This window comes from Pseudochaenichthys georgianus, chromosome 13 (assembly GCF_902827115.2).
Source record: "Pseudochaenichthys georgianus chromosome 13, fPseGeo1.2, whole genome shotgun sequence".
Taxonomy (NCBI): domain Eukaryota; kingdom Metazoa; phylum Chordata; class Actinopteri; order Perciformes; family Channichthyidae; genus Pseudochaenichthys; species Pseudochaenichthys georgianus.
Genome location: NC_047515.1, coordinates 2,197,804 through 2,223,891, shown reverse-complemented (window position 1 = coordinate 2,223,891; position 26,088 = coordinate 2,197,804). Strand labels below are relative to the sequence as shown.

Genomic DNA, 26,088 nt, shown 5'->3' with positions numbered 1-26,088 from the left:
CTTCTGAGAACATGATCTCCACGTTGTAAATCAATCAGACCGTAGCAAACGGACAGCCAGAGCCTTCACACCCGGACCCACAGGCTGCATGGTGGAACTCTCTGTTCCCACCACTGCCTCTCTCCTGTCACTTCACTTCTGACTCCATCAAGTCCTGGCGCACCATCTGGTCCAGGCAGCATCCAAGTCCTCCATGTTCCTCACCGTTCTCCCTTAGGACACGACAAAGGGAGCAACTTTTTGTACTTTACAAACATTACTTTAAGCCTCGTAACTTTTGAGTTATTAATGTATCCCCTCTGTAACATTTAACAACAGTTTATGACAGAGTTCATGTTACAATTGCATTAACATGCATCAAAAAGTTAGCATTGGTAAAATGCAGTAAACATTCAAAATGCGGTCGTCGTCGTCGTCGTCACCATCACCAGAAGCCAATAGCTGGTGTTCGTATTATACTCCTAATGCTGGGATCACATACTTTTCTATTGGTTAAGCAAGCATTTTGTCTCTCTGGTTCATCAACTGGTACTAGTCTAGTCTAGTACTAGTAATAGTTTTGAATTCACTGTCATGGATATAATGTTCAAACAAGGCTTCTTTAACTGAATTAAACATGATACATTTTTAACAAGTAAACATCAACCCAGCTACAGAACCTTTTGTACATGGAATCGTATACATTAAGTGCGATCTAAACAATCTGCTTTTACTTGAGAGGTGCCATTGTCTGTGTCCAAATTAAATCTTTGCGTTGTGGTTTTCCACGGGCCTTGTTAATAACTTTCATATAATGTACCCCTCCCTTTAGCTCTTTGTGACCTCTGACAACTGTTGGTCTTACAATGACTTTGCTCATGTTTTGTCTGTTGTTGTTGTTGCAAAATACTGACATTAATCAACTTGAGATCTGCTTCTGCGAATGTGTCTGCATTAACGTTAATTCATTCTACCTAACCTGCTGAACCTGCATCGGCTATAGACCTGCACTTTGCATTTAAACTTGAGTTGTTATGTTATGTTTTATGTGAAATACGAGTTTGTCTGTCTTGATGTACTTGTGTTGTATATTTCTGAGGCTCAAGTGCTTCCAAGATTAGAGAAACATGGAAAATAAGTTTAACTTGGAGGACACTAGTCACTTACTTAAAGTTCTATCATTAGCATGAGTTTAGGTGAGAGTGAACAATGAGCTGGTAAAGCTTAGGGGGCTCAGAGCTGTACTTTTAGTCAGCGAGGGGTCCTCGAGGTTGGAAACAGTATTTCTGTACTTATTGGTTATGTACACTGGGAATCAGTGACGCGCGGTGAGGTTCGTGGCTGGTGAGGCACGGACTCTTTAGAGTCAGATTTACAAATATTATATTTTGACCTTAATCGAAATATTCGGTTATTTTCAAAAGCTTTTTTAGTCTGATGCTTCGATTCATTTTAAACAGACCGTTCAACAAAAGCATACCCACAATCTAAATATTGGATTGTTCTTTCTTAGTAAGATCCCATGTTCATTCCAACGGTGGTCTGACCTTGACTTGAAGATGAAGTCCATGCTCTCCTTCTGGACAACACTCTCTATTACTCGTTTGTAAAAGTCCTCCTTATCTTCCTCTAGTTTCTAAAGTCTAGCTTGTTGTTTGCGTCTACCGTCTCTGCGTAGAATAACAGTAGCAACAAGAACCTGTGGGCTCACGTGCGCCCCCTTCAGTGCGGCAGAGGTTATGGCTGCCTCCCCTGGTGCTTTGTTCATTGCCGTTGTACGATGAGACCAGCGGGCCTACATATCATATATACGTGAAATAAGTTCTTTAGAGACTATGGATGGCGAGGATAAATGTGATAAAGGGATCTACAAACATTACTTTGGTGACCTACAGTGAGATGGTGCAGGCATGCGCTCAGGGCCGCTTTCCAGCCTGTTTCTGTGGGGTGACGCATCTGAGGTGAGGCAGAGCTCATCTGAGCCTCACCTCACCCCACAGCAACTGGCTCACAAAATAAGTGCCCGCGTTAAATGAGTGCCCGCGCTGCAGCCAGTTACTGTGGGCTTACGAGAGGCAGAGCTCGTCCCTGCCTCTCTCCTCATCGCTACCCGTAGTTGTAGCGGAGCTCGGCAAATTTGCTGATTTGACCATAAAAAGCGATTGGAATCAAACAGAAATCACACTTACAACACAGATCAGTGGAGACATTTTATTATTATTACTATTTAGGTTTTCTTTAGTTGTTTTTCCGTTACATTGGAGTATGGCAGGGGAGGCTCTGCCTCCCCTGCTTGCACGTCGCTGCTGGGAATAGAAAAAGAGTTTTGCTTCGGGCCAGTTATGAACTTGCATCAGTGTGAGAGAGGGAGAGAGAAAAGGACGTCATGGAGGTGGCTGAGTGCGAGTTCGCACATGTTCAACTGTGTGTTCTTAGAGAAAGAAATCCAGCATGTTCATCTGTGTTCCTTGGACAAGTGAAAGATTCATGACATCGCTGTCGTGACATGTTTCCCCAAATAAGCGCTCACCTCTGACGCCCCATACAACAGCATTAGTTTCAAATAAAAATACACAAAACACAATGATAAACGGCTCCAGGGTTTCAATCATGTAGCTCGCTTAGGCCAACAGAACAATGTGTGGTCAGTATAAAACAAGGCAGGATTGCATTAAATACCCTGGATTAGGCCAGATAGGTGGGCCAGTTGCAATTTAAGGACATTTCACTTTAATCCCTGGAAAGGTGATTCAGGTAACTTCTGTTTAGCCTCAACAGCAACTTCCCATGCCCATGAGCCAGGCGCTTTTCTCCGAGGAGCCCTGCTGATACTTGTCAGGGTGAAAGTGTGGATGTAAAGCAGGGCAGTGCTGGGAAAAGAGTTTAAGAGATTGAGCAGACCTTCCTGTAAAAGGCTTGGTTGATAGCACAGGGTGGCAGGTTTCTAAAAGAAATGTAAGTTTTAGGTTCCCTGCTTAGACTAGTCCAGGGGTCTGCAACCTTTTTGACCAAAAGAGCCATTTTGCTCCCTTCTCCAAAAAAAATATTATTATTATTATTTCATAGCTTATAAAGTTGTATTTATTGTTATATCATAGACAAAAACTAAAAATGTTTTGCATTTATTAATTATTACATTATAGAAAACTGTTTACCTCTAATAAGAAACAAAGAACTCCTATAAGGAGAATTAAAAATAATACACAGGCCTACTTTAAAATAAATGAAACACAGCACTTGGGGAGTCCTCTGCACATTTGAAAGAAAAAATATATAATTAAAATGGACCCACTTTGAAATAATAAAACAAATAGCTGCATCCTAAATAGAGTTAAAGGTGGGGTAGGTAATTTTGGAGAAACCAGCTCGAGTGCGCTAGAATTTGAAAATACACAACCGGAAAAAATCTTCCACTTCCTCACAGAGCCCCTCCTCCAACACACAGGAACGCGCACATGACCAATGAGGGCACGAGATAAGTTTGTGCCCAGATGGAAGGCTGACAGGCAGGTAGGCCATCCAGTTACTTTAGCCGGGACGGCTCAGATGATTGGTCGTGCTTTTTACAGTGCTACGGCTTCTTTTTTTATAGATTTTTGTCAAAGCACTTAAGATATTCATTGCTATCGGGACGTTAAGAGAATTCCATGGAATATAACAAAAAGTGTTTTCTGAAATAAATTACATACCCCATTGAATTATGGCTGAAGATCGTCAGCTGTCTTCCTCTCCCGTGTTGCTCCTCGATACGTAAAGCCTGCAGCACCTTTGACAACTTCTCTCTACATATCAGACATACCGGTAAAGCAGCATCGTTTGCTGTGAAAGCAGATAACAGGCTTCGTACGGTCATTGAAAACCTGGAAAAGTCATGGAAATTGAAAATGCAAATTCCAGGCCCTGGAAAAGTTATGGAAAACAATATTTTTCCAAAAGTTTTGGAAAATTCATGGAAATGTAACTAAAGTTGCGTCAAATATAATTCACATTTTATCTAATCGCCGAAATAATCTGCGGTCGCGAGCTGTTATGTGCATCATGACGCGCATGGTGTTATTATTTAATATATGAAGCGCGAGCTGTGTGCTCGAGTCTTCCTGCCTGTCAGCTGATCTCTGCTGATCCGGGATGAGGGTCAGCTACATTAGCTACGGTCAGAGCTATTTAATAGAAGAGTTACGACACCGGAAGTCCAAAAACGGTTATCGTCACGTGGTTCATGTAGACGAGGATCGTTCCCCGGAAGTTCATGGCGGGCAATGTGAATGCATTGATAACAGGAGATAGAACTACGATTTTTGGTAATTATTAGTGAATAAAGGTTTTGATTTGCAATATTTATACAACAAATCGATATGTGTATGTATTTACATCAATATGTTTTCAAAAATAAAATCGAATTTGCTAATAAGTGATAATATTAGGATTAGTGTGAACAACTAGTTTACATGTTACTAACAGTGCCTTGTTAAAGAGCCTGTTGCTGTTTATTTATAGCTTTGAATTCTTTCAAACCAATATTATCTTCTTAAACTTGTATGGTAGTCAGGAGCATCACTTTCTAATGTGTATTGATATATTTAGAGGGAGGGGATCTAAAGTAATGCTTTAAAATTCAGATTGGATTCATTTCTACCATTTTCTTAAATTCATGGTAGTTTCAGTAATCCCCTGGTAATTGAGGACACAAGTTATCTAAATGACTAATGTCGTCTTTATGGCTTTCAGAAAGGACAGGATATGATGATGATGATGTTAAATGTGTTGCTTTAGGAACATCCATTGCAAATACATGGAATTCAATAAACATAGAATAGCATATCATGCAGTTTGTCGGTGCCTTTTCCTCCGTGTTGTCCTGGTTTGCTGTGCTGCCTCCTAGTCGCCACCATGGTTTGCTGTGCTGCCTGGGGATGCTCAAATCGCTCAGAGAAAGGAGTACGAATGTACGGCTTCCCCACTGACACAGAGCGGAGGAAAAAATGGCTGGCTCAAGTCAGCAGGAGCAATTTCACGACCAACAGCAACAAAATATGTGATGTAATTATATACAAACACTGCATTTTCACTTTTTCACAAAACGAAAACCACACCATTGGGAAAGCTTAATGTTTTGTTTAATACAAAAAAACAGGGAAAGGCTTGAAAAACACTGAGAGTTGAGACTCAGGGTGCAGGGTGAGGGTCTCAGTGCAGGTATTCAGGCTCCATTGAACCCCCCTCTGGTTCTTGTGCTGAAAGAGGGAGTAACAGACAGGAGAAAGGGTTATACACACCTATATAGCACACCTATTGCCTTGGGGAGATAACGTGTTTACTTATATAAAACAGTAGTATTAAACGTACCTTGTGTTTTCACTCTCACTTAAGGCTGCGGCCCCACGAGGACGAAAACGGCTAAACGCATAGGATTAACGCAAACGCAATCGCAAACGGCTTCCGTCCACATGCAATAATTATCCGGATAGTGTCTGCCCACACGAGACCGCTCCGTTTAGCTCCAACCGCTGGAGAAGCTGCAGTACATATGCAGGAGCCTGTAGGTGGCGCTGTAACTTCCTCCACAAAAGCAGCGAAGAAGAAGGTTGTCATGGTTGCCCTTCTGTTTATTCTCCGCGGTGGGGGCCGAGGGAACCGGGCAGAGTTTTTCGCCAGTCAGCGTGTATTAAAGTTGAAATCTTCCGGACAAAATGATAAAAGTGCCGGTCAAAGGTCTTCTTTGTTATTTATTGAGCTTTAAAACAAATGAATAACGACTCTATATAATATAATGATAAAATACACGGAGCCTCTCTTTTTCCTCCCTCTCTTCGGACAGCGCCAGTGTCTGTCTCATGCAGCAGCTCATCCAGTGATCAGTGACCTGGCCGACTGTAAAAATAAACATATTTATAACTAGTTTAGGGAGTTTGAGAGGTAATTAAAATAGCTAAGGGTGATGATCTGACTTGAAGTGTGTGTTTTGCTGCAGAGGGAGGAGCTGCAGGTGAGCAGAGCTGCGTGTCTCCGTCCTGTCAGATTAGACTTCACTCGCGAGAGAAAGATAAATAATCTGAATTCAGGGTGCAGTTTACTTTGACGTGGGGGGTGAGCAGCAGAGGTGGGGAGAGGCGGGGCTATTGCCTCATCATTATTGCTGTAGATGTTGCACAAACAACTGTAGCATGGTCAATAGCGTCCGGAGCACGATAGCAACTCTGCGATCCGCCATTGTTGTTGTTGTTGGTGGCGAAACGCTTCAGCAATGGGGCGGGGTAAGCGGAGGTGAGCAGAAGAGGTGGGGAGAGGCGGGGCTATTGCGCAATCACTATCAGTGATCTGAAAATGTCCGTATAGGGCGCACACACGGAGCTGTTTGACCCCCCAGAGAGTGGCGTATGCATTTCTATCCACCTTGGGACCCGTTGTCGTTTCCTCAGTCGTTTAGTGCCATATTCGGTCGTCCTCGTGTGGCCGAACGGTCTATATGACACTAAACAGTAACGCAAACGACCGAATTCGTCCTCGTGGGGCCGCAGCCTCAGTCCCTCTCCCTTTGCCATCAATCCAGAATCAGCTGGGCTGCAACATTATACAGACAGGTAATAATCACAAGGACACAATATGGCTCTGCTAAAAACACTCACTCTTACACGCACCAAAGTTATATTTATCTAATATTTAACTCCCTCCACCCCCGCATACAATCCCGTTTAGAAGCCCCTCTTCTCTAATTCAACATGTTGGACGAAATGACATAGAGAGAACGGAATTTACAATTAAAAGGCTGTTCAACGTGTGTTGCTAACTTGCTTCGGTATGCTAGCTTAATCTGTTATCTGTAAACGTTCCCTAAATCTACTAATTTAGGGATAATCCACTGACATCCTTTAATACACATGTTCATTTGAATCAGATGTACTGATAATATCCGCAATATACATCTTTAAACTTCTTCTTACCTTTAAAAGTCCGTCACGAACGGTCTATTATGCAGCAACTCCACAGCTCTGCCAGCCTTGGCGCTAACTTCCGGGGAACGATTGAGAGGCTCCACGATCCGCCATTGCTGTAAAAAAGTGGTCCATTGGAGTGAACGGAGATGTCGTAACTCTTCTATTAAATGGCTCTGGCTACGGTGCGTTCGGTAACTGTGCGGTCTGTGCCACAGACTGAGCCGCTGGTGCGGTCTGTGCCACAGAACGGACGGTTCAGGTGTTCATAACGGCAGAGAGCTAGCTAGCGTACATTGTCACTATCTGCTAACGTTAGCTTTAGCCTTCGTTTTCTAATAGTTTTTTTCATAGGCTATAAACGGAGGTGGTATAAGTATAGATATTGTGCTGGAGTAAAAGTAGAAGTACTCAGATCTTGTACTTTAGTAAAAGTAGAAGCACTCAGATCTTGTATTTGAGTTAAAGTAGAAGTACTCCGATAAGTAAAAGTACTCAGATCTTGTACTCGAGTAGAAGTACTCAGATTTGTACTTTAGTAGAAGTACTCAGATCTTGTACTTTAGTAGAAGTGGAAGTACTCAGATCTTGTACTTAATAAAAGTATAGTACTCAGATGTTGTACTTGAGTAAAAGTAGAAGTACTCAGATATTGTACTTAAGTAGAAGTGGAAGTACTGAGATCTTGTACTTTAGTAGAAGTACTCAGATCTTGTACTTTAGTAGAAGTACTCAGATCTTGTACTTTAGTAGAAGTGGAAGTACTCAGATATTGTACTTAATAAAAGTAGAAGTACTCAGGTCTTGTACTTGAGTAAATGTAGAAGTACTCAGATCGTGTACTTGAGTAAAAGTAGAAGTACTCAGGTCTTGTACTTGAGTAAAAGTAGAAGTACTCAGATCTTGTACTTGAGTAAATGTAGAAGTACTCAGAACGTGTACTTGAGTAAAAGTAGAAGTACTCAGGTCTTGTACTTGAGTAAATGTAGAAGTACTCAGATCGTGTACTTGAGTAAAAGTAGAAGTACTCAGGTCTTGTAAGTGTTGGGGAATATTTTCCGAGGCCCATCACTTTGACCCAGTGTATCAGTTCAAACTGCCCTGACTGAGCACAGGCCCCTGTAACCTTGGCTGCTGTGCTCTCAGTGTTCCGTCTCCCTGCTCCTGCCTGTTGGCGTCAGCTCATAGAGGTGTTATGATTCTATCTTGTTATGCAGCATGTTGATGATGCTCTCTGAACTAGCTAAACACATGGGTCTGGGGTAGAGATCTCCAGAATTGACGTGGCAACTCTCCCGTGCAGTCAGATCGTGGCTGCTGTGACTTGTGATGTGAATCCTCCGGCCGAAGCTCCAAATAAACCATCAGTGTTTGACATCAAAGCTCCTGCTCTTCCCGTGTCTCTTTCCTGAGTCGGTGACTCCCACTGCATTGCTGCTACACAGAAGTTTCCCTTACAGTAAGTAAAAGCAGAAGTACTCAGATCTTGTACTTGAGTAAAAGTAGAAGTACCAGAGTGTAGGAATACTCTGTTACAGTAGAAGTCCTGCATTCAAAATGTTACTCAAGTCAAAGTACAAAAGTATGATCATCAAAATATAGTGAAAGTAGCGACAGTAAAAGTAGTCGTTGTGCAGATTGGTCCATTTCAGAATAATATATATGATATGTTTTTTATAATGATTGATCATGAGTGTTCTCAGAGCTGGTGAAGGTGCAGCTAGTCTGAAGTACTTTGTAGACTGCAGGTTTGCTGGTGGATTTACTCCAGGTGGAACTAAAGTCTGATTCAACACTTGATTATATTTACCATCATTCATCCACATCTGTGAAGTAACTAAAGGTATTAATACATGTAGAGGAGTAGAAGTACACCATGTACCTCTGAACTGTAGAGGAGTAGAAGTACACCATGTACCTCTGAACTGTAGAGGAGTAGAAGTACACCATGTACCTCTGAACTGTAGAGGAGTAGAAGTACACCATGTACCTCTGAACTGTAGAGGAGTAGAAGTACACCATGTACCTCTGAACTGTAGAGGAGTAGAAGTACAAAGTAGCAAAACATTGAAATACTTAAATAAAGTACAAGTATCTCAAAATTGTACCCACGTATAGTACTTGTTGAGTTTATGAACTTAGTTACTTTACACCAGTGGCTATAAAGATAGAAAGACTAAGCCTTGCACAGAGGCATGAAAATACATTTTCAAAATGCTCAACAGTGCTGCCAGAATGATAAACTGACTGCTACGCAATTAAAATAAATACTTTTATATATTTCTACTAGATGTGACTCTTTGGCGTTTCTGTTATTATTAACCTGCTGCTTTAGTTGTTCTGACTGCTAAAATCATCTGTTATTCCTCATTTTAAGCCGATATTCCGTGGGGTCGGGGGCTCGGGTCCTTGTCACCTTTGTCATACCTGATGAGTTTGCCTCCCTGACTGCAGTTGCTTCAGCGTGTAGAAGCTAGTAAGCCTACTATTTGATTTGATAGGCACAACATGTTTCATATGCAGACCTTATTTTCCTGTTCCATGTTCAAATAAACCTTTTTCAGTGGTAATTTTTTTTGGTCATGGAAAATGAGGTGAAGGTCATTGAGAAGTCATGGAAAAGTCGTTGAAAATCATTGGTGAAAAAGTGTATGAACCCTGATACAACTCTGTCCACGCAGAATTGAATCCTGTGTTTCTCCGGTACTTTTCTTTTCTTCGATGTATCCATAGTTCGCTCATCGAGCCGGGGGTCAGGTTATTCGCCTGCAAAAAAAAAAGCTAGTGTGGGACCGTAGCAGGATGTGACGCATATTTTAGTTGACCTAATTAAAACCGCTTTGTTTTTTATTTATGTGTCACAGTATCACCTCAAATACAAGATACGAAACATTTTCAACCATGCAACAACATTGAAATAGTCCTACAAATACTTTTATTTTATTTCCTTCTTATTTTTGTCTAAACTCAAGGGAGCCAGAGCAGAGGGCTCTCGAGCCGCGGGTTGCCGACCCCTGGACTAGTCTTACTTGCTTGAATACCATCTTACCTTATGCGTCTGTCGTGTTGGATCACAACGGTTTTCCATCACCCAATGCATCCTCTGCCCTCATCTTCCTCCGTGTGTGTGGAGAGAAAGCTGGAGTTTCTGTACGGGGCCCTTTTTTAAAAACCTGTGCATCAAGTTCTAGTTCTGTATTTATACCAAATGGTATTAACACATTGCTGGCTCTGCGTCAGAGGGCATTGAGATGAATCTAAAAATTGTTTATTCAACTTAATTATAAAAATCTGCCCTCTGATATTGCTTATTGACTCTTGGCAAGACTATCTTCTGTAAAAAATCTGTTCCCACAACATCTTGTTATTGTAATGTGTGTTTGTTAATTTTATTAGTTAAATTAATTGAACACAAATGTAACTGCCATGGCTCATTGTAGGCACACAATCTTTTCCCGCCAGCTATTATGTCATTCTAGTTAAGACGTTAGTCAGCCATGGTGCTGAACAGGTGGCGTTTTCTGGAGATCGGGCTACCGTGTGAAGAATGACACCGTTCACACACACACACACACACAATCTCAGACACACGACACAGACTAACACAGACCCCTGCAGACAAACACATAATTGCACAGATACACACAATTACAGAAAGGATCCGGCTGAGCAGAGAGGACACTCGGAGGCTGCCACCCGGAGCACACAGTCGCTCCGTTGTGTTGGTGTGTAACGGGGCTCGGCTGCTGTCGGTCTCTCAGGTGTCGGCTTACCGTCCTCCGTGCCGCTCCTCAGGCCTCAGCTGCTGCCGCTCACCCATGCACATTCAATGTCCACTCTGAAGTGTGCTTGCCCCTTTTAGTGTTAGCATCTTGTCAGGGGGGCTACAGCTCCATGCATTTTGAATGATTTCTACCTTTATTTTAATGGCCACGTCAGCCGTCAGCCTGAATCAGGTCTGGACATTGTCCTTATATATCGACAACAGGAAATGTTCCATGTCAGAAGCTTTCTCACGTACTCGATGTTCCCGCCTTGGTTTATGGAAGTGGTGGTGCACCTTTGGAGCGTGCAGAGCAACGATTTGTAAAGAGAACTGGACACAACATTGTGGAGAGGGCCCGTTCATTCCTATGGGAGTTACTCAGTGGTGCACAAAGCAAACATTTGACTGATTGGAGGTACAAAAGTACCTGGATCACTCGGGCCTTGGACCCATATAGCATGAGCAGTTGAGTTTCCCTTATGCCCCGCCTCTGATCTGCCAGTCACAGCTCAGTCAAAGAAATGCAAGTGAAAATAACTCTGGATTCGGCTTTTAGAACGTTTCAAGACGTCTCTTTCCCAATGGAAGTCGATCGGTAAAGGTATTCTTTGGCCCAATGACTTCACTGACAGACACGGTAGTTGTACCACAGTTTGACCGCTACGAAAATGTGCTTTAAAGCCCGGCGCACTTCCTGGGGCTTGGTCAGTCTAATGCGACTACACTGCTGCCAAAGAGCCAGTTTGTTATTGGTCATAAACCACTCTCTTGCTGATCCTTTTAACTTGCTTGACGATTCTGCCCTTTTTTATTTCTAAAAATGTCGTCGTCTCTTATTTCGTTTCTGTTTTCGAGTAAATGACCTCTTTCTCCCTTGGATGTTTGTTACCCTCCAGTTTACACCAAGGCACACGGAAACGTCATCAACACGCTCACTGTGTGTTTTCAGGAATGTCTGTTAGGTCTGAAAGATCTAAACATTTGCGTTCTCACTTACAGATCCTCTGGGGTTGTCTACATCATTTAGGGATGCTTTTTGAAAAGGGCTCATGTTTCTGCAACGCCTTCTTTTTCCATTATGCAACCTACTTGTTTTTCATTCCTATCACATAAATAGTAGAGTGAAGTAACACTATGGTACATCATCAGTTTGTTGCTGAGTCACTTGAGGTTTACTTCATGTTGCATGTTGTTCAGCTGTCTGCGATAAAGACGGTATCATGAGATCTGTGTGTGTGTGTGTGTGTGTGTGTGTGTGTGGTGTGTGTGTGGTGTGTGTGTCTCACAGCTGTCACGGTTTCTCTCCATTAGCTTCCGACAGAATCTCTGCAACCAAACAAAGTCCTGTAATAGCTGTTAGCACCTGCTAACACACAACACGGCATTTCCTATTTGAGTTGTCCTTCGGGGTTAAGCAGATATTTTTGCCTTTCAAATGTGTAATGACAGAGATGGTAGTAATTGCTGACGCCTGCTGTGTCATGACTTCCTCTTGCAGTCACCTTTGACACACTGTAATCTTAAGCCAACACTTCCTGGAAAACAGTCTTTGTTGACTTTTTACATTTTCAAACCAACGAGACCTTTTTAAAATACTAGTTTTTGAACTAAAATATCCACCATGTCAACCACTTAGTCAGACTATAATTTCTAGTCTGTGAAGCAAAACCAGCCACTGGCAGCATTCCAGCTGCTTGTTCTTCTACGGACAAATTCTTATTCTTATTCCGCCGGGCTATTTTGCCGCTCTTCTACTCCCACATTCCACATCGCAGAAACTCCGTTCAAACTTCAAAACGTTCAGCTCGACCGGGAATCGATGGCTATTACTTTTCTCTTTCATAATTCATCACATTTTTAACATGGAAGTCAATGGAGAAACTCTTCAAACTTGAAAAATCTTCATGCGACTTCAACTGCTAACTGCTCCTTCATATTTTCACTCAGAAACCTCATTCCAACTTTAAAATGTTACACATCCTTCTGACATTATTCGTGTTAAGCAGCTTTTAAATGAGATTCATACTTTTAGAGATATTAAACATTGTTCAGACCTTGGTAAAGAGGCCTTCTTCATATTTTAACATTAGTGTGTATTGCGCAGCTCGTTAAGGCTTAACAGTTTATTTTATTTTTTTAAACCTGCCATAATTCCTAAACCATACACTCCTTGGACATAATGTAGGAAAACATGTCTTAGCTTGAAAAAAAATTAAGCAAAAGTATTAAACAAAATGCTCTTGAGGGCAGGAAGTGACAAACACGTGCAACATGTCTCCATTAAGAACCATTGTAAAATTCAGCGTGATCTGTTTCCCCGACTCAGACTGAGAGGACTCTGGGTGTGACCCTAGATAACAACCTGTCCTTCACTGCAAACATCGCTGCCTACAACCCGTTGCTGCAGATACACGCTTTACAACATCAGGAGGATGCGTCCCCAGCTGACCCAGAAAGCGACGCAGGTTCTGGTCCAGGCTCTCGTCATCTCACGCCTAGACTACTGCAACTCCCTCCTGGCTGGTCTACCTGCATGTGCCATCCGACCTCTGCAGTTCATCCAGAATGCAGCGGCTCGCCTGGTCTTCAACCTTCCTAAATTCTCCCACACCACGCCGCTCCTCCGCTCCCTCCACTGGCTTCCGGTAACTGCTAGAATCCACTTCAAGACACTGGTACTTGCGTACCATGCTGCGAATGGATCTGGCCCTTCCTACATCCAGGACATGGTTAAACCGTGCACCCCAGCACGTGCACTCCGCTCTGCATCAGCCAAACGGCTCGCTGCAGCCGCACTGCGTGGGGGACCCAAAGTATTTTATTTTTGTAGTTTTTGCCAAAATTGGTTGTTATTGGAAAAAGGTGAAAACTCTTTAACTGATCCCATTTTCCGGAGAGACTTTCCTGTTCAGCCATACCTATAGCGTATGGTTTCGGTAGACACAGTCCCTGTGACGCATTAGTACAGAAATCATGGGTGCGCTCACTTTGTATTATCTGCAAAGAAAGTGCTGGGATGAATAGGCTTAACTCTCGGCTTGTTCACAACCTGTCTGTTCATCTCACTGCATGTTTCTTATTCCATCACTCTTCATGTTAGGAATGTGGGCTGCATGTCGTCATGCAGATATTCAGTTGAGTAGGGTGTTATCAGTACCAGTAGAAATAATTGCCAAAACTATGATAATAACAGTCGTTTTCCTACATCTAATTGATTAGAAAACCCTGTAGTTTGAGACGTTTGTAGCTCAGTGCCTGCAGTGACAGCAGCTTTATGGAGCAGTACATTACAGAGAGAGAAAGCAGTGTCTCGCCAAGGAGTGACTCAGCGCTTTAATCCGCTGCTGTGGATCCAACCTGAATAAATTCGACCAGCGCTCAGCCTGCTCTGATGATCCCTCAGTGAATGATATGCTGAGTAATGTGGCAGATCTCCAGAGACAAGTGTGTCGGCACCGGCCACACTGAGGCATCAAGTTACTCTTTTAACGCTGGAGCCACATTGTGTCAGACTGTATGAGGGAGGCCATCTTTAACTGATAACGTGGGGTAGTGTCCTCAGCTTTGATTCTTCTGACTCATGTTGGCAATTATTTTAAGTAACTCACCATGTCAGATGGCAGAAGTTAAGAAAATCACACTTTTTATTTATTACATTACATTGCATTTAGCTGACGCTTTTATCCAAAGCGACTTACAATAAGTGCGTTCGACCAACAAAATACAAACTTGAAGAAAACAGAATCATACAAGTACATCAGGTTTCATAGAGCAAACACATTTCAAGTGCTACTCAACTGGCTTTCGATAAGCCAGCCCTTTATTAGTATATAAGTGCTTTGTTAATAGTTCTATCGCTCGAAGTGGAGTCGAAAGAGATGAGTTTTCAGTCTGGAAGGTGTGTAAGCTTTCTGATGTCAATGGGAGCTCATTCCACCATCTTGGAGCCAGGATAGCAAACCCACGTGTTTTTGCTGATGGGAACTTGGTTCCCCCTCGCAGCGAGGGTGCAGCGAGCCGTTTGGTTGATGCAGAGCGGAGTGCACGTGCTGGGGTGTACGATTAACCATGTCCTGGATGTAGGAAGGGCCAGATCCATTCGCAGCATGGTACGCAAGTACCATTGTCTTGAAGTGGATTCTAGCAGTTACCGGAAGCCAGTGGAGGGAGCGGAGGAGCGGTGTGGTGTTTATACTCCAAGATGTAGGTCAATAAACTCAACAAAGTAAGCATTTTGTTGCCATTCATTCATTTATTATGCCTTCATCTTATAGTGTATTCATACAATACAAAGTAATTGAAGGATGTTAAATAACTTGCATTACATCCTTGGAGAAAGCAAATGTTCATGATGCATTAAGCATTATTGAGGAAAGTATCTACATCTAAAAAGTGACTCCCACGTGATGAGTTTTATGTTTTTACATGGACTGACTTATTTTCTGGCATTGGAAAAGTTTCCTTCCCCGAGGGCTCGAGCAACCCATTCCAAACTATGACAACTATTCAGAAATGCAAACCTCACCCGTGTAATGAAGGAGTCCAGTGAAGCTTTTTTACCTTTTTTAATATTCGGCAGGTAAAACACAAGAGCCTGCCCTGGGGGGTACAGAGTACATTTCAGTGAGAGGAGCCTTCCAGCCAAAGGGTCTGACTCAGTCTAATGCTTATCTGTAGGAATCTGAATGAGTCCGACTGAAGCTGAAGAATGTCAGCTGCTGCCGCGTTGCTGTAGTTGTCCCCACATGTTCTCTAATTCAAAATAGAAGCAACATCAGTAGGAACAGTTAGGGATGGGTTGTTGATTTATTAACAATTCATATTGTTTAAATGGTGCTCATTGCTCACCGTGTAAAGTCATTTGATGTTGCTTTATGCAACAGTATCCCATTGACACTCCCTCCAAAAGAAAGTCGAAAATATTTGCCTTTTTGTTATTCTTCTAAATCATCATGTGTTCCGGCCCACACTCTTCACTTTCTGTTTTTAAAAGAGTAGAAAGATCTAAAGAATTAGTCATGAAATAATATCCTCTACAGATGGTTATTCCCTGTGATAAAAGGTCCTGCACAAAAAGTAGACATGATTGTGGTGACACGTTATCGTGTTTGATAAGGTTCTCTGATTGGATTTGAATTTGTGAAGTGGCCAGAAATAAATATTCAAATAGTATATGTAAAGAATACTGTGAGTTTGTTTGTGGTCAAAGCTGAAGCTAATCTCAGATCTCCACACACTCGAGTGATGATGGTGCTGAATAAGAACATTTGTGTGTTATTTCCCATTGTGTTCCCTTGATAGATTCTGGCTAATATTTGTCGCAGATTCATTGTATTAAATATTTCAATAAACTTGTGTTGAGTTTCTCACGAAGTACGATGGATCTTTAGCTTTAGAAACAAATTACTGAAAAGGTTCATCCATTCATTCTCATAGCGTCTTCCTATGTGAAAATAAATAGTTCCAGATCACAGGAGCGCTGAGAGCCCAGCAGGCCTCGGAGAATCGGCCTGTCTCACTGACGCTCTCTGGCAGCTCCTCTTCCTCGCGAGCGGCGCCAGGAAGCGCTGGCCGAGTGTCGCAACGCAACATGTGACACTCGGCCTGTCAGTGCTGTGACATCTCTGTCTCCAAGACAGGAAGTGACACAGGTTAGGTTCATGCAACATCCTGCTGCTCTTGACACAAACTCCTGATGGATGACTGACATCTGAGGAGTGCACACAGGGATAGTGAGTTGGGGTGCAGCAGAGAGAGAAAGAGGGTCTGGTGTGTGGGCTGACAAAGCCACTCGTCAGCTATATTTGGCTCTATTGAATATAGTTGAAGTTTAGAGAGTTTAGTAGCTGACATTAAGAGAGTGGGTGGAAATGATAGTCGGATTCAAACTGTGGGTGCTGTGATTGTATGAGAGGCATTACACAGAAACTATTATTGCAGATCATGACCCAATTCAGTATAGATGCATCATCTGGTGGTCTCTTTATAAAGACCACCGATCAAACTATGTCCAAGCTAAAATAGGCTGATAAATATCAGTTGCTGATTCATCAAAGCACTATTAAACATTGTTATCCTGATTTTAAAGGTCACATGTCATGGTCCTTTCCACTGATCATAATACCATTGTTGAGGGATATTACAATAGAAAAATACTGTGCAATTTTCCAAACTCACATTGTTTGGCAAACAGCATCTCTGTAAACTACGTGCATTCACTCTCTCCACTAAACGGCTCGTTGGAGCTCTTGCCCCCCTCCCTGTGAGCCCAGTGTGCTCCGATTGACCAATCCACGGACTTCCTCACACACACGCAGCTCAGCCGATGTCTCCTCCGGGCTGCTGCTGATAACAGACAGTTGGGATCGTGGCGAAATGCTCTCTGCAGACCCATTCTCACAGCGTTTAGCAACCTTTTCCTTCAATATCAAGCCACACTTATTGTCTTTACTTCGGCTGTGACTTTGTGTGTGCTCAGGGTGATTCACAACGTCCGATTGGTTCACGTTGTGAATCGCGCTGAGCTCCGTGGAGGTGTGATTTCCTTGTTTAGCGATACACAGTGAAACACAGCCAAACTCACCCTGAGCACACACAAAGTCACAGCCGAAGTAAAGACAATAAGTGTGGCTTGATATTGAGAAGAGAAAGGTTGATGAACGCTGTGAGAATGGGTCTGCAGAGAGGATTTCCCCAAGATCCCAACTGTCTGTTATCAGCAGCAGCCAGGGAGGAGACATCAGCAGAGCTCTCTGCACTGAGTGTGTGAGGAAGTCGTGGATTGGTCAATTTGGACCAATCAGCGGGGGCTTAACGTAACGGCTCCACGGACTTAACGTAACGGCTCCACGGATTGGTCCATTTCGTTCCGGTTACAACATGACGTCCTGATGTACCCGGAAGAGTCAAATGGATGATGACGTTTCACCAACGAGGCGTTTTGGGGAGTTCTTCTCTGTGTTAGAGTTTTACTCCCTACAGGGTGTACTTTGAGGGTTGTGACTCTGCACACCGTTTACATGCAGAAAAACCTTCATAACAACAAGGGGACGGGTAATAACCGGAAAAGCATGACATGTCACCTTTAAGCCCTAAATAGCCCGTAGCCCCATTGGTGTAAACTCTCTAGCTAAAGGCGGGGTAGGTAAGTTTGAGAAACCGGCTTGAGATACACTTTGTGTTATATTCCATGGAATGCTATTAACATCCCGATAGCAATGAATATCTGAAGTGCTTTGACAAATGGTCATGTGCGCGTTCGTGTGTGCCGGAGGAGGGGCTCTGTGAGGAAGTGGCAGATTTTCTCCGGTTGTGTATTTTCAAATTCTAGCGATCTCGAGCCGGTTTCTCAAACTTACCTACCCCACCTTTAAGGCTGTTTCAATATTACTTTACACAACCTTTCATTCAGCAACGTAGAATAATAACATTATAACATTGATAGAGTAAGTGCATGTGCACTCCAAACTCTCTTTTGCTGTTTATCCTTTTCAACATACTCATTTACACCAGAAATAGACCTTTGATTTAACTGCTCTGGGACATGGTAATAAATCAGACCGCCTGACATCCATGGTTAGCACATTCTACAGTGCGGTTCCTTTTTGTTTTTGAGTATTACTCCACTTCGAGCGATAGAATGACTAACAAAGAACTGCTAACAGAGCACTTATATACTAACAAAGAACTGCTAACAGAGCACTTATATACTAACAAAGAACTGCTAACAGAGCACTTATATACTAACAAAGGACTGGCGTATCTACAGCCAGTTGAGTAGCACTTGAAATGTTTGGCTCTATGAAACCTGATGTACTTTATGATTCTGTTTTCTTCAAGGTTGTGTCTTCCTGGTCGAATGCACGTAGGCTATTGTACGTCGCTTTGGATAAAAGCGTCAGCTAAATGTAATGTAATGAAATGTATTAGGAAATGGCAAATGACAACACGTTGCCATAAACCATACAGATGTGTTTTGTAATCATGACGTCAACATGATGACTGACCCCTCTCCATTCATCACGTCGTTATTGTCAACAGCGTTATCTCCCTGTTGTGTGTGTGTGTGTGTGTGTGTGTGTGTGTGTGTGTGTGTGTGTGTGTGTGTGTGTGTGTGTGTGTGTGTGTGTGTGTCCAATGTCACACATCCTGTCTTTACTCAATAGCTCATTACTCACCACTACAGTACATCAGGGCGGGGTCCATTGCCCCCCCCCCCCCCCCCCCCCCCCCCTCCTATCGTCAGTAAGAACCACGATGACGGAACAAAGAAGAAGCCGCTAAAGACATTTGCATGCAGAGATATTTACGAGTGTATTTGCAGAGTAAGCAATACATATGACTTTGGCCTACGAATGATCACCGATGGCAGAGAAGAAGCGTGTAAAGAACCAAACACCAGGCACTGGGAAACTGTTGTTTTTTCTTCAAACTGTAAAATATATTAGTTTCAGCTTAAGAAGTCATAACTTTGAAGAACCAAAGATGCGGAGCAGAATTCGGCACATTCAAAGCAGACCTGCATCACAACTTGATTGAATTTCCATTCACATTGTTACTCGGCCGCACGCCCACACAGAGCAGCACAGAGATAAGAGCTGCTGTTCTGTCGAGAGCTGAGGGCATGCCAAACATGCAATCACGCATTCCCTCACATATTTCTCTTACTGTAATTCTTTTGTACTCATGACGTAAAGATCATGCTCATGATACCTCTGTTCTGTGTCTCGTGACTACACTTTTCCTTCTGAAGGCTTCCCTGCAGATCACCTGTTGGAGCAGAGCCCATGTGCTAAGTCTTAAGTCCTTACTCTCTTTGGCTTGTGGGTTAAATATATATATAATTAGTTTTGCTCACTGATCATTATCAACACCCTGCAGACATTTCACGCCATCATCTAATCTAATCAGAAACGGTTCATCGGCATGTAAGGTGAATATGTTCTTACGTGGGGAAGTATTTTCTATTATTGTGTACATCTAAGTTAATGAGTAGACTTAATGATAACAGAAACACCTCTCACTGTCGAGCGACATATCGTCTCTGTTTCCATGGCCAGGTGTCATCTTGAAATGGACCCAGAGCGTTGCACGAAAGGTTCAAATTATTTCAACGTTGACCTAGTAGTTAACCCCTGACCTTTCGACATGCAACCAATGAGATGATAGCTCTTTGTAGCGGACAAGCTAGCTGGGGATGTAACCATAGAAACAAAAATATACTAGCCATTTTCATTGCAAGGCTCTGCAACCAACCTTGCGGTGAGCAAATTGCTTATCATGTGAATGCAACGTAATGCAATATCATTCAACAGCACCACGAACGGCAGCCTCCACAATAAAGCTTTCTTTGTGTTGTGTTTTTTTCTAAGAATAATTGAAAAGATTGTTTTAGGAATGCTTCCTCTTTTAGCTGAAGTTGACGCTTGATGAAAAGGGAGGTGTTTTGTTTTTAGACACCGTGTAACCTTGTGAAAGATGGGATGAAACGATGATACTGCTGCTGTTGTTAGGCGCCACGACAAACACGTTCACACGTTGTGTTGCTGCTGAGAGCACGTCAGGCCGCCATTCCTCAGCCACGCAACACTTTAAAGGGTTTGAACTGGTTTGGCTTTGGGACAGAATTGCATAGTGAGTTTATGTAAATGGTTTTGCCCAAAACTGGATTTATGCGATGGATTTATTATTATAGAATTCACAACATTGATGGCTGATGGCAGCAACATGGATCGTTTTTCCAATCATCAGGATGACATGCATTACATTTTTACAACAATCATGTTTATCTGAACATTTAAAAAGGGGGCAGCACGAGTTGTGAAATCATCAGAAATGAATTCAGTGTGAAGGACATCGTGCAGCTTGCTTGCTGAATGTGCACATCACACACTTACACCGAAGCCTCCACCAGCTCTCCATGCTTCTTCCATACTAAATGTCACTAGTCTACATGCATAATAGTGTGGAGGGCCTTCCTCCCCTCCCAAATACCTCTGCTGGCCCCAGACACACACACACACACACACACACACACACACACACACACACACACACACACACACACACACACACAGAGGCGGCCTCTTCCTGAAAGAAAGTGCATGGTAATCAGAAGGAGTGGGCGAATCGATGGACTGCACTCCTTGAAAGGCGTAGATGGGACGGGGGGAGGGGCGGCGGGTGATGGAGGGCGGCATGGAGCTCAAATTGATGTGAGGTTGCTGAAAATGAAGATGGCAGCACGAGACAAAAGAGAGGGCTGGTCCAGGCCCCGAGAGGAGAACGGAGGGAAGGGACGCAAATTGATTTGTCTGGGGGATGGGAAGAGCAAGGGGAGAAAGGAGAAGGGGGAATACATGGGGGAGGGGCGAAGAGGAGGTGGAAATGAACGTGGTGGAAAAATAGCAAAATATTCTGCCGGGTGGCATTGCTTTTTTTGGTTCCCAACTTATTTAGTTTACCAGGTTCCACCCACAAAGGCTCGTTACTGTGGTCAGCTTCACATATATATATATATGAAAGTTAAAAGTGTTTTTTTTGTTTAAAAGTGGATTTTTTGTGTTACTGGTTTATGATACGTTTTGACAATAAAACAGTTCACATTCTGTGCATAACCTTTTTTAAGATTGAAACTTTTCCCTTTCTACTCCTCTTTACAAATAAAATAGTTTTCATACGATGCAGAATTGTTCACCTTTCTTCATGATTCTAATTCTACTCATAATGAAGGAAAATGCTATAAATCCGGCAGTAGTTCAGGAAAAGCTTGCTTGTGACGGATAATATATTTTTGTTCACAGGTTTTTGGAATATTTCTATTATCAAGTGACTAAAACTCACTAAACCGTTTGTAGAAATATTCACCTTAATGTTTGACACTGCCCTGTGAGTTTTCAGTTGTAGTCATCAAAGGTCTGAGTCTGTGCGCTCTCCTTGGCGTGTGCTGGAAAGTGGTTAGACCTAGTGATCTCACCACTGTGTTTACCACATTGGGTGCATTTCAAGGTGATGTGGTGTTATCTGACTTCTGAGCTGTGTGTGTGTGTGTGTGTGTGTGTGTGTGTGTGTGTGTGTGTGTGTGTGTGTGTGTGTGTGTGTGTGTGTGTGTGTGTGTGTGTGTGTGTGTGTGTGTGTGTGTGTGTGTGTGTGTGTGTGTGTGTGTGTGTGTGTGTGTGTGTGTGTGTGTGTGTGTGTGTGTGTGTGTGTGTGTGTGTGTGTGTGAGTGAGAGAGAGTGCAGTTCTCACAGTGTGCTAAGGGCTTGTCATGAGTTGCAGTTTCCCTTGGCTCTATATTTCCCCTTCCTCTCTCAGTCCCAATATCAAATGATCTGTCTGACATTGTGGCCTATTTCAGTATTGTGGTGATTTTATAGATGTTGGTGTTGCCTCGGATTAGTTTGAACCGGTGTTTAACTATGTGGAAATAATGTGAGTCCATCTCAAGATACATGGACACAAGGCCCATGTATCTCTCACTGAAGAAAACGTCTGAGGTTACTTTTACAACCCTTTGTTAGCTTCCAATCTGGCAATGTGAGCCTAAACTTAAGTTAGCAAATAAGAAAGTAAAACACCCTCTTCCTTCGCTCTTGATTTGAAGTCTTACGTAACGTCCACACGGTTCCATCGCGTGCTTCAACGGAGACGCTTCCCATTCACTTCAGGGTGACGTCAAGCTTTGCCGAACTGCATTGTGGTTCCGTCACTTTTCAAGCGTCGACGGAAGCGCAAGGCCAATCAAATCAGTACACGCTCTAGCCAATCAAACCGTGTGCTTGTGAGTCCGGGGCGGGAGACTAATGTGATTGGTTGTTGGTCGCACGCCAGACACGCCCACCGGCAAGCTTCAACGTGACCGTGTGGACGTTGTTTCCATGGCAGTGATGCCTGATGGGACCTGATATAAGATGTGTGTCCTGTTCTTTCTTATTTCCTTGTTCCTCCTGTCAGCTCATCTTAAGATGAAAAGTTCAAGATAGTTTGTTTCCAGGGGATATTTCTGTTTCTGCTCGGTGCTTAGAGAACAGCAGATGGAGGGATTAGAGTTTGATGTTTATGCTCCAAGACCTCAGACCTGAGACCTCACTTGCCCTGAAGAGTTCAGATGCTGTCAGGATGTGTGTCTGTCAAGTGGATGGTTGCAGGAATAAAAAAAAAAACGGCTTTATATTGGTGCTGCAACTAAAGAGAACTTTCATTATTGATTAATCTGCCGAATGTTGTCTGGATTGTTTGGCCTATTAATTGTCAGAAAATAGTGAAAAATGCCCATCGCAGTTTGAACTTGTCATGTGAATAGAGTGTTTCAGATCAGTGTGTGGATGGCTGCTCGTGTTGGACAGACACAGCAGCACGTGTCCATCACCGCTGACCTCAAAGCCACACATGAATGTGAGGAATGCAGACTGAGGGGTCAGATCAGATTCATAGGTGGCCTGGTTTCTCTGGCTTTATGGTGTGTGGTATCGAGCCGCAGTCACATGACCACAGGACCACTAGAGTCAAGGTCACATGGTGTTCGTTGGGCTCTTTGATGTCATGGAGAGGGTTTCATTCAAATGTGTTATCCAGTGCTGATGCCAATACAGATTGTGATTCATGAACACTGAATGCTCCTTACAATTCTGACTAGGGTTGGGTATTAGTTAGAATTTTACCGTTTTCAAATTCTGATTCTGGTTATGCTTATCGATACCGGTTCTTAAAATGTACCAAGACAGTTGTTACCTAGCATTATTTGGTAACATCTCTCTTGGTACATTCTTAGCATGATGATGACACTCCATTGGATCCCAGGTTTTTCAATTTTTGTCATAAACCAATTGCAGTTTAGTATGTAGAAATAGAACACATCTATCTGAAAGGCCATCTAAAAGCAAAACTCTTTATTCAAAATGGCGGACACATTGTTTAGTTATACTGGTGGTTAACTGGTCCCTCTGTCTCTCTCTTCCAGCATACCTCCCTGTCGGCCAGCCGCTCAGAGAAGGGTACCGGCTGGTCGAGCCGCTCACTTGGTGCTCGATGTCGTAACTCCATCGCCTTGTGCTCAGATGAGCAGCCGCACATCGGAAACTACCGGCTGCTCAAAACCATCGGCAAGGGCAACTTCGCCAAGGTCAAGCTGGCACGACACATCCTGACCGGCAGAGAGGTGAGTGAAAAGAACCAGGAAGAGGTTCCCAGGTGTCTGGAAAAAGCTGGCAGACAGTCGACACATGTTCTAGTCACTGAAAAGTTGTGGAATATGCTAAAAATCTTGCTTTAATGTTGGGAAAACTACATGAGCACACTCCTAAGGCTTTTCCCATGATAAAACACATGCCGATGACCTAGCATAACATGACTTTCTTCACAACTAGTTTAAAGGGTTGAATAATGTTTAAATGATCTTTGGTCTGGTTGCTAAAGTTAACAAGCTTGCTTGCTGGTTTTGCCTACAAATGTTTGTGGTTTGTGATTCAACTTTGTCCAGAAGCAATGGTTTCAAATGTGTCTGACCCCCAGTTTCCACCGGGTCCGGCTGCGCCGCGTTACGGCTGCGCCGCGTTACAGCTGCGCCGCGGCGGTCGTAAGGATCGCGGCCACTCTAGTCAATGGGTGCTATTCCACCACACGCGCCGCGTTACGGCTCCGACGCGTCCCAGAAGCGGCTCGGCGCAGCGCTTCTCTAAAATTAGGATGAATCCTATTTTTGCCGCGGCGCAGCCGTAACATAAGGTCCGGCAGGCAGCCCCCCCTCGCAGGAAGTGGAAAGGTGAGCATCCGGGCCAGGCCCATCCCCCACATATACTAATTTAGCAGACCCCCCTCCTTCATCACAACACCTCCACTACGATACGCACAATGGACAACGAGGTTTTCATCATGGAAGTGGAAAAACACACTATTTGATATGATGTAACCAATGCTTACTACAAGGACAACATCAGAAAGGACAAGGCCTGGTTTTAGTCGCTGCAGTTTGTGGAGTGGAAGGTAACAACTACATATTAATGTTTTAAAGTGAAGTAATACTTGTAGGTACAGTACAGAGCCATTCAATAAACACAATTTAAACAGACACAAAAATAAAACATTTAACTACGTAGCCTACTTACTTTCTTGTAGAAGTACAAATGTCCAGGATGCCCGAATCAATAACAAAACTGCGAGCCTGCACGCACGACGCTACGCTTCTGAAACGCTTCTGGGACGCGTCCGGTGGGTTATGGCGCTAGAGGAGGTCGGAACAAAACCGCGGCGCAGCCGTGACCCAGCGTGACACGGCGCAGACGGACCTGGTGGAAACTGGGGGTTAGGCATTGTATAACATAACATAAAATAAAACATAAATATAAATGGATAGAACTCCAAGGCCAACAATTGTATGGGAGCCGAGCTGTATGCAAGTCAAACATGACTAAGTACTATCAAAGCTGCATTGTTGAGTTAGAGTTAATAATAACATGAGATGAAAGGTTTAACTCGTGCAGCACTGAAGAGGAAGGACCATAGGATAAAATCAATGAGTTCATAATCCTAGAAATGTTACATTTAGTGCTGATTTGTCAACAGCTAAATGCTATGCTACTATTTGTGTTATTTGTGTTCATGCAGCAATAGTTAATACATTCATAAGACACATATACCGGCTGTCATACCAGCTATCCTGGAATGTGATCCCTAGGGGTACATGGGGATGCTTGAATACTGCCTAACGTATCACTGCAAGTAACTATGAAGTCATGCATGCTGGGAATGATGAGGCTGAAGGAAAAGAGTGGAGGCTTTGGGAGCAGAACAGAGCCGTACCCTGTGACTCAGCCCACAGAAGGAGTTTTAAAGCACTATTCCACAGAGGTCAGAGCACCTTGTGTTCCCTTACAGCCAGCCAAAACCATCCTGCCTCAGCACAATCCAAGTCTTTGAAGAGACACAGCCAGGTTTTACTTGTGTGTGTTTAAATATACTGTAGTCTTTCTTCTCGTAGAGACCTGACCTACATTAGTTGAGTGAATGTGTCCATAGGGCTCAGTGAAGCCGTGTGTGTCTGCCGCTGGCTGCATCATGTGGAAGCTGTTGTGTTCCAACCGTATAAAGCGGGAGACGGTCATACAGTGGTGTTTGACGCAGTCTGTGACCCGGTCATCACATGTTGTTAAGCCTCTTATGAAGCCTTGTTTGTTTGTTCAGTGGATTTGATCTCATGTGTTCTTCACAGGCTGGAACACACTGTCATTTCAACTGTTGCTCAGCGCTGCTGTGTGCTTTTGTTTTGTTCGAGTTCATCTTGTGAACTGTAGATAATATCAATTGTAATGCATGATTTATGTCAGGCAGAGAGCATTATTCAGGAGTTGCAAGACTGTTAAGGGCAAAGACAGCCTCATGCAGATTTTAGACTGAAATAGTTCATGATAAATACAA

General features: G+C 43.2%; 1 protein-coding gene across 6 annotated transcripts in view; it reads left to right on the top strand.

Annotated features, from left to right (window-relative positions):
* The window catches only part of mark4b (MAP/microtubule affinity-regulating kinase 4b), a 68,492-nt gene that overhangs the window by 4,044 nt on the left and 38,360 nt on the right, over positions 1–26,088 (top strand). For all 6 annotated transcript variants that reach the window (XM_034097270.2, XM_034097268.2, XM_034097267.2 and 3 more), the window contains exon 2: positions 23,636–23,833. In XM_034097270.2, coding sequence (XP_033953161.1) covers positions 23,636–23,833 — 198 coding nt within the window. The remainder of the gene's footprint in view (positions 1–23,635; positions 23,834–26,088) is intronic.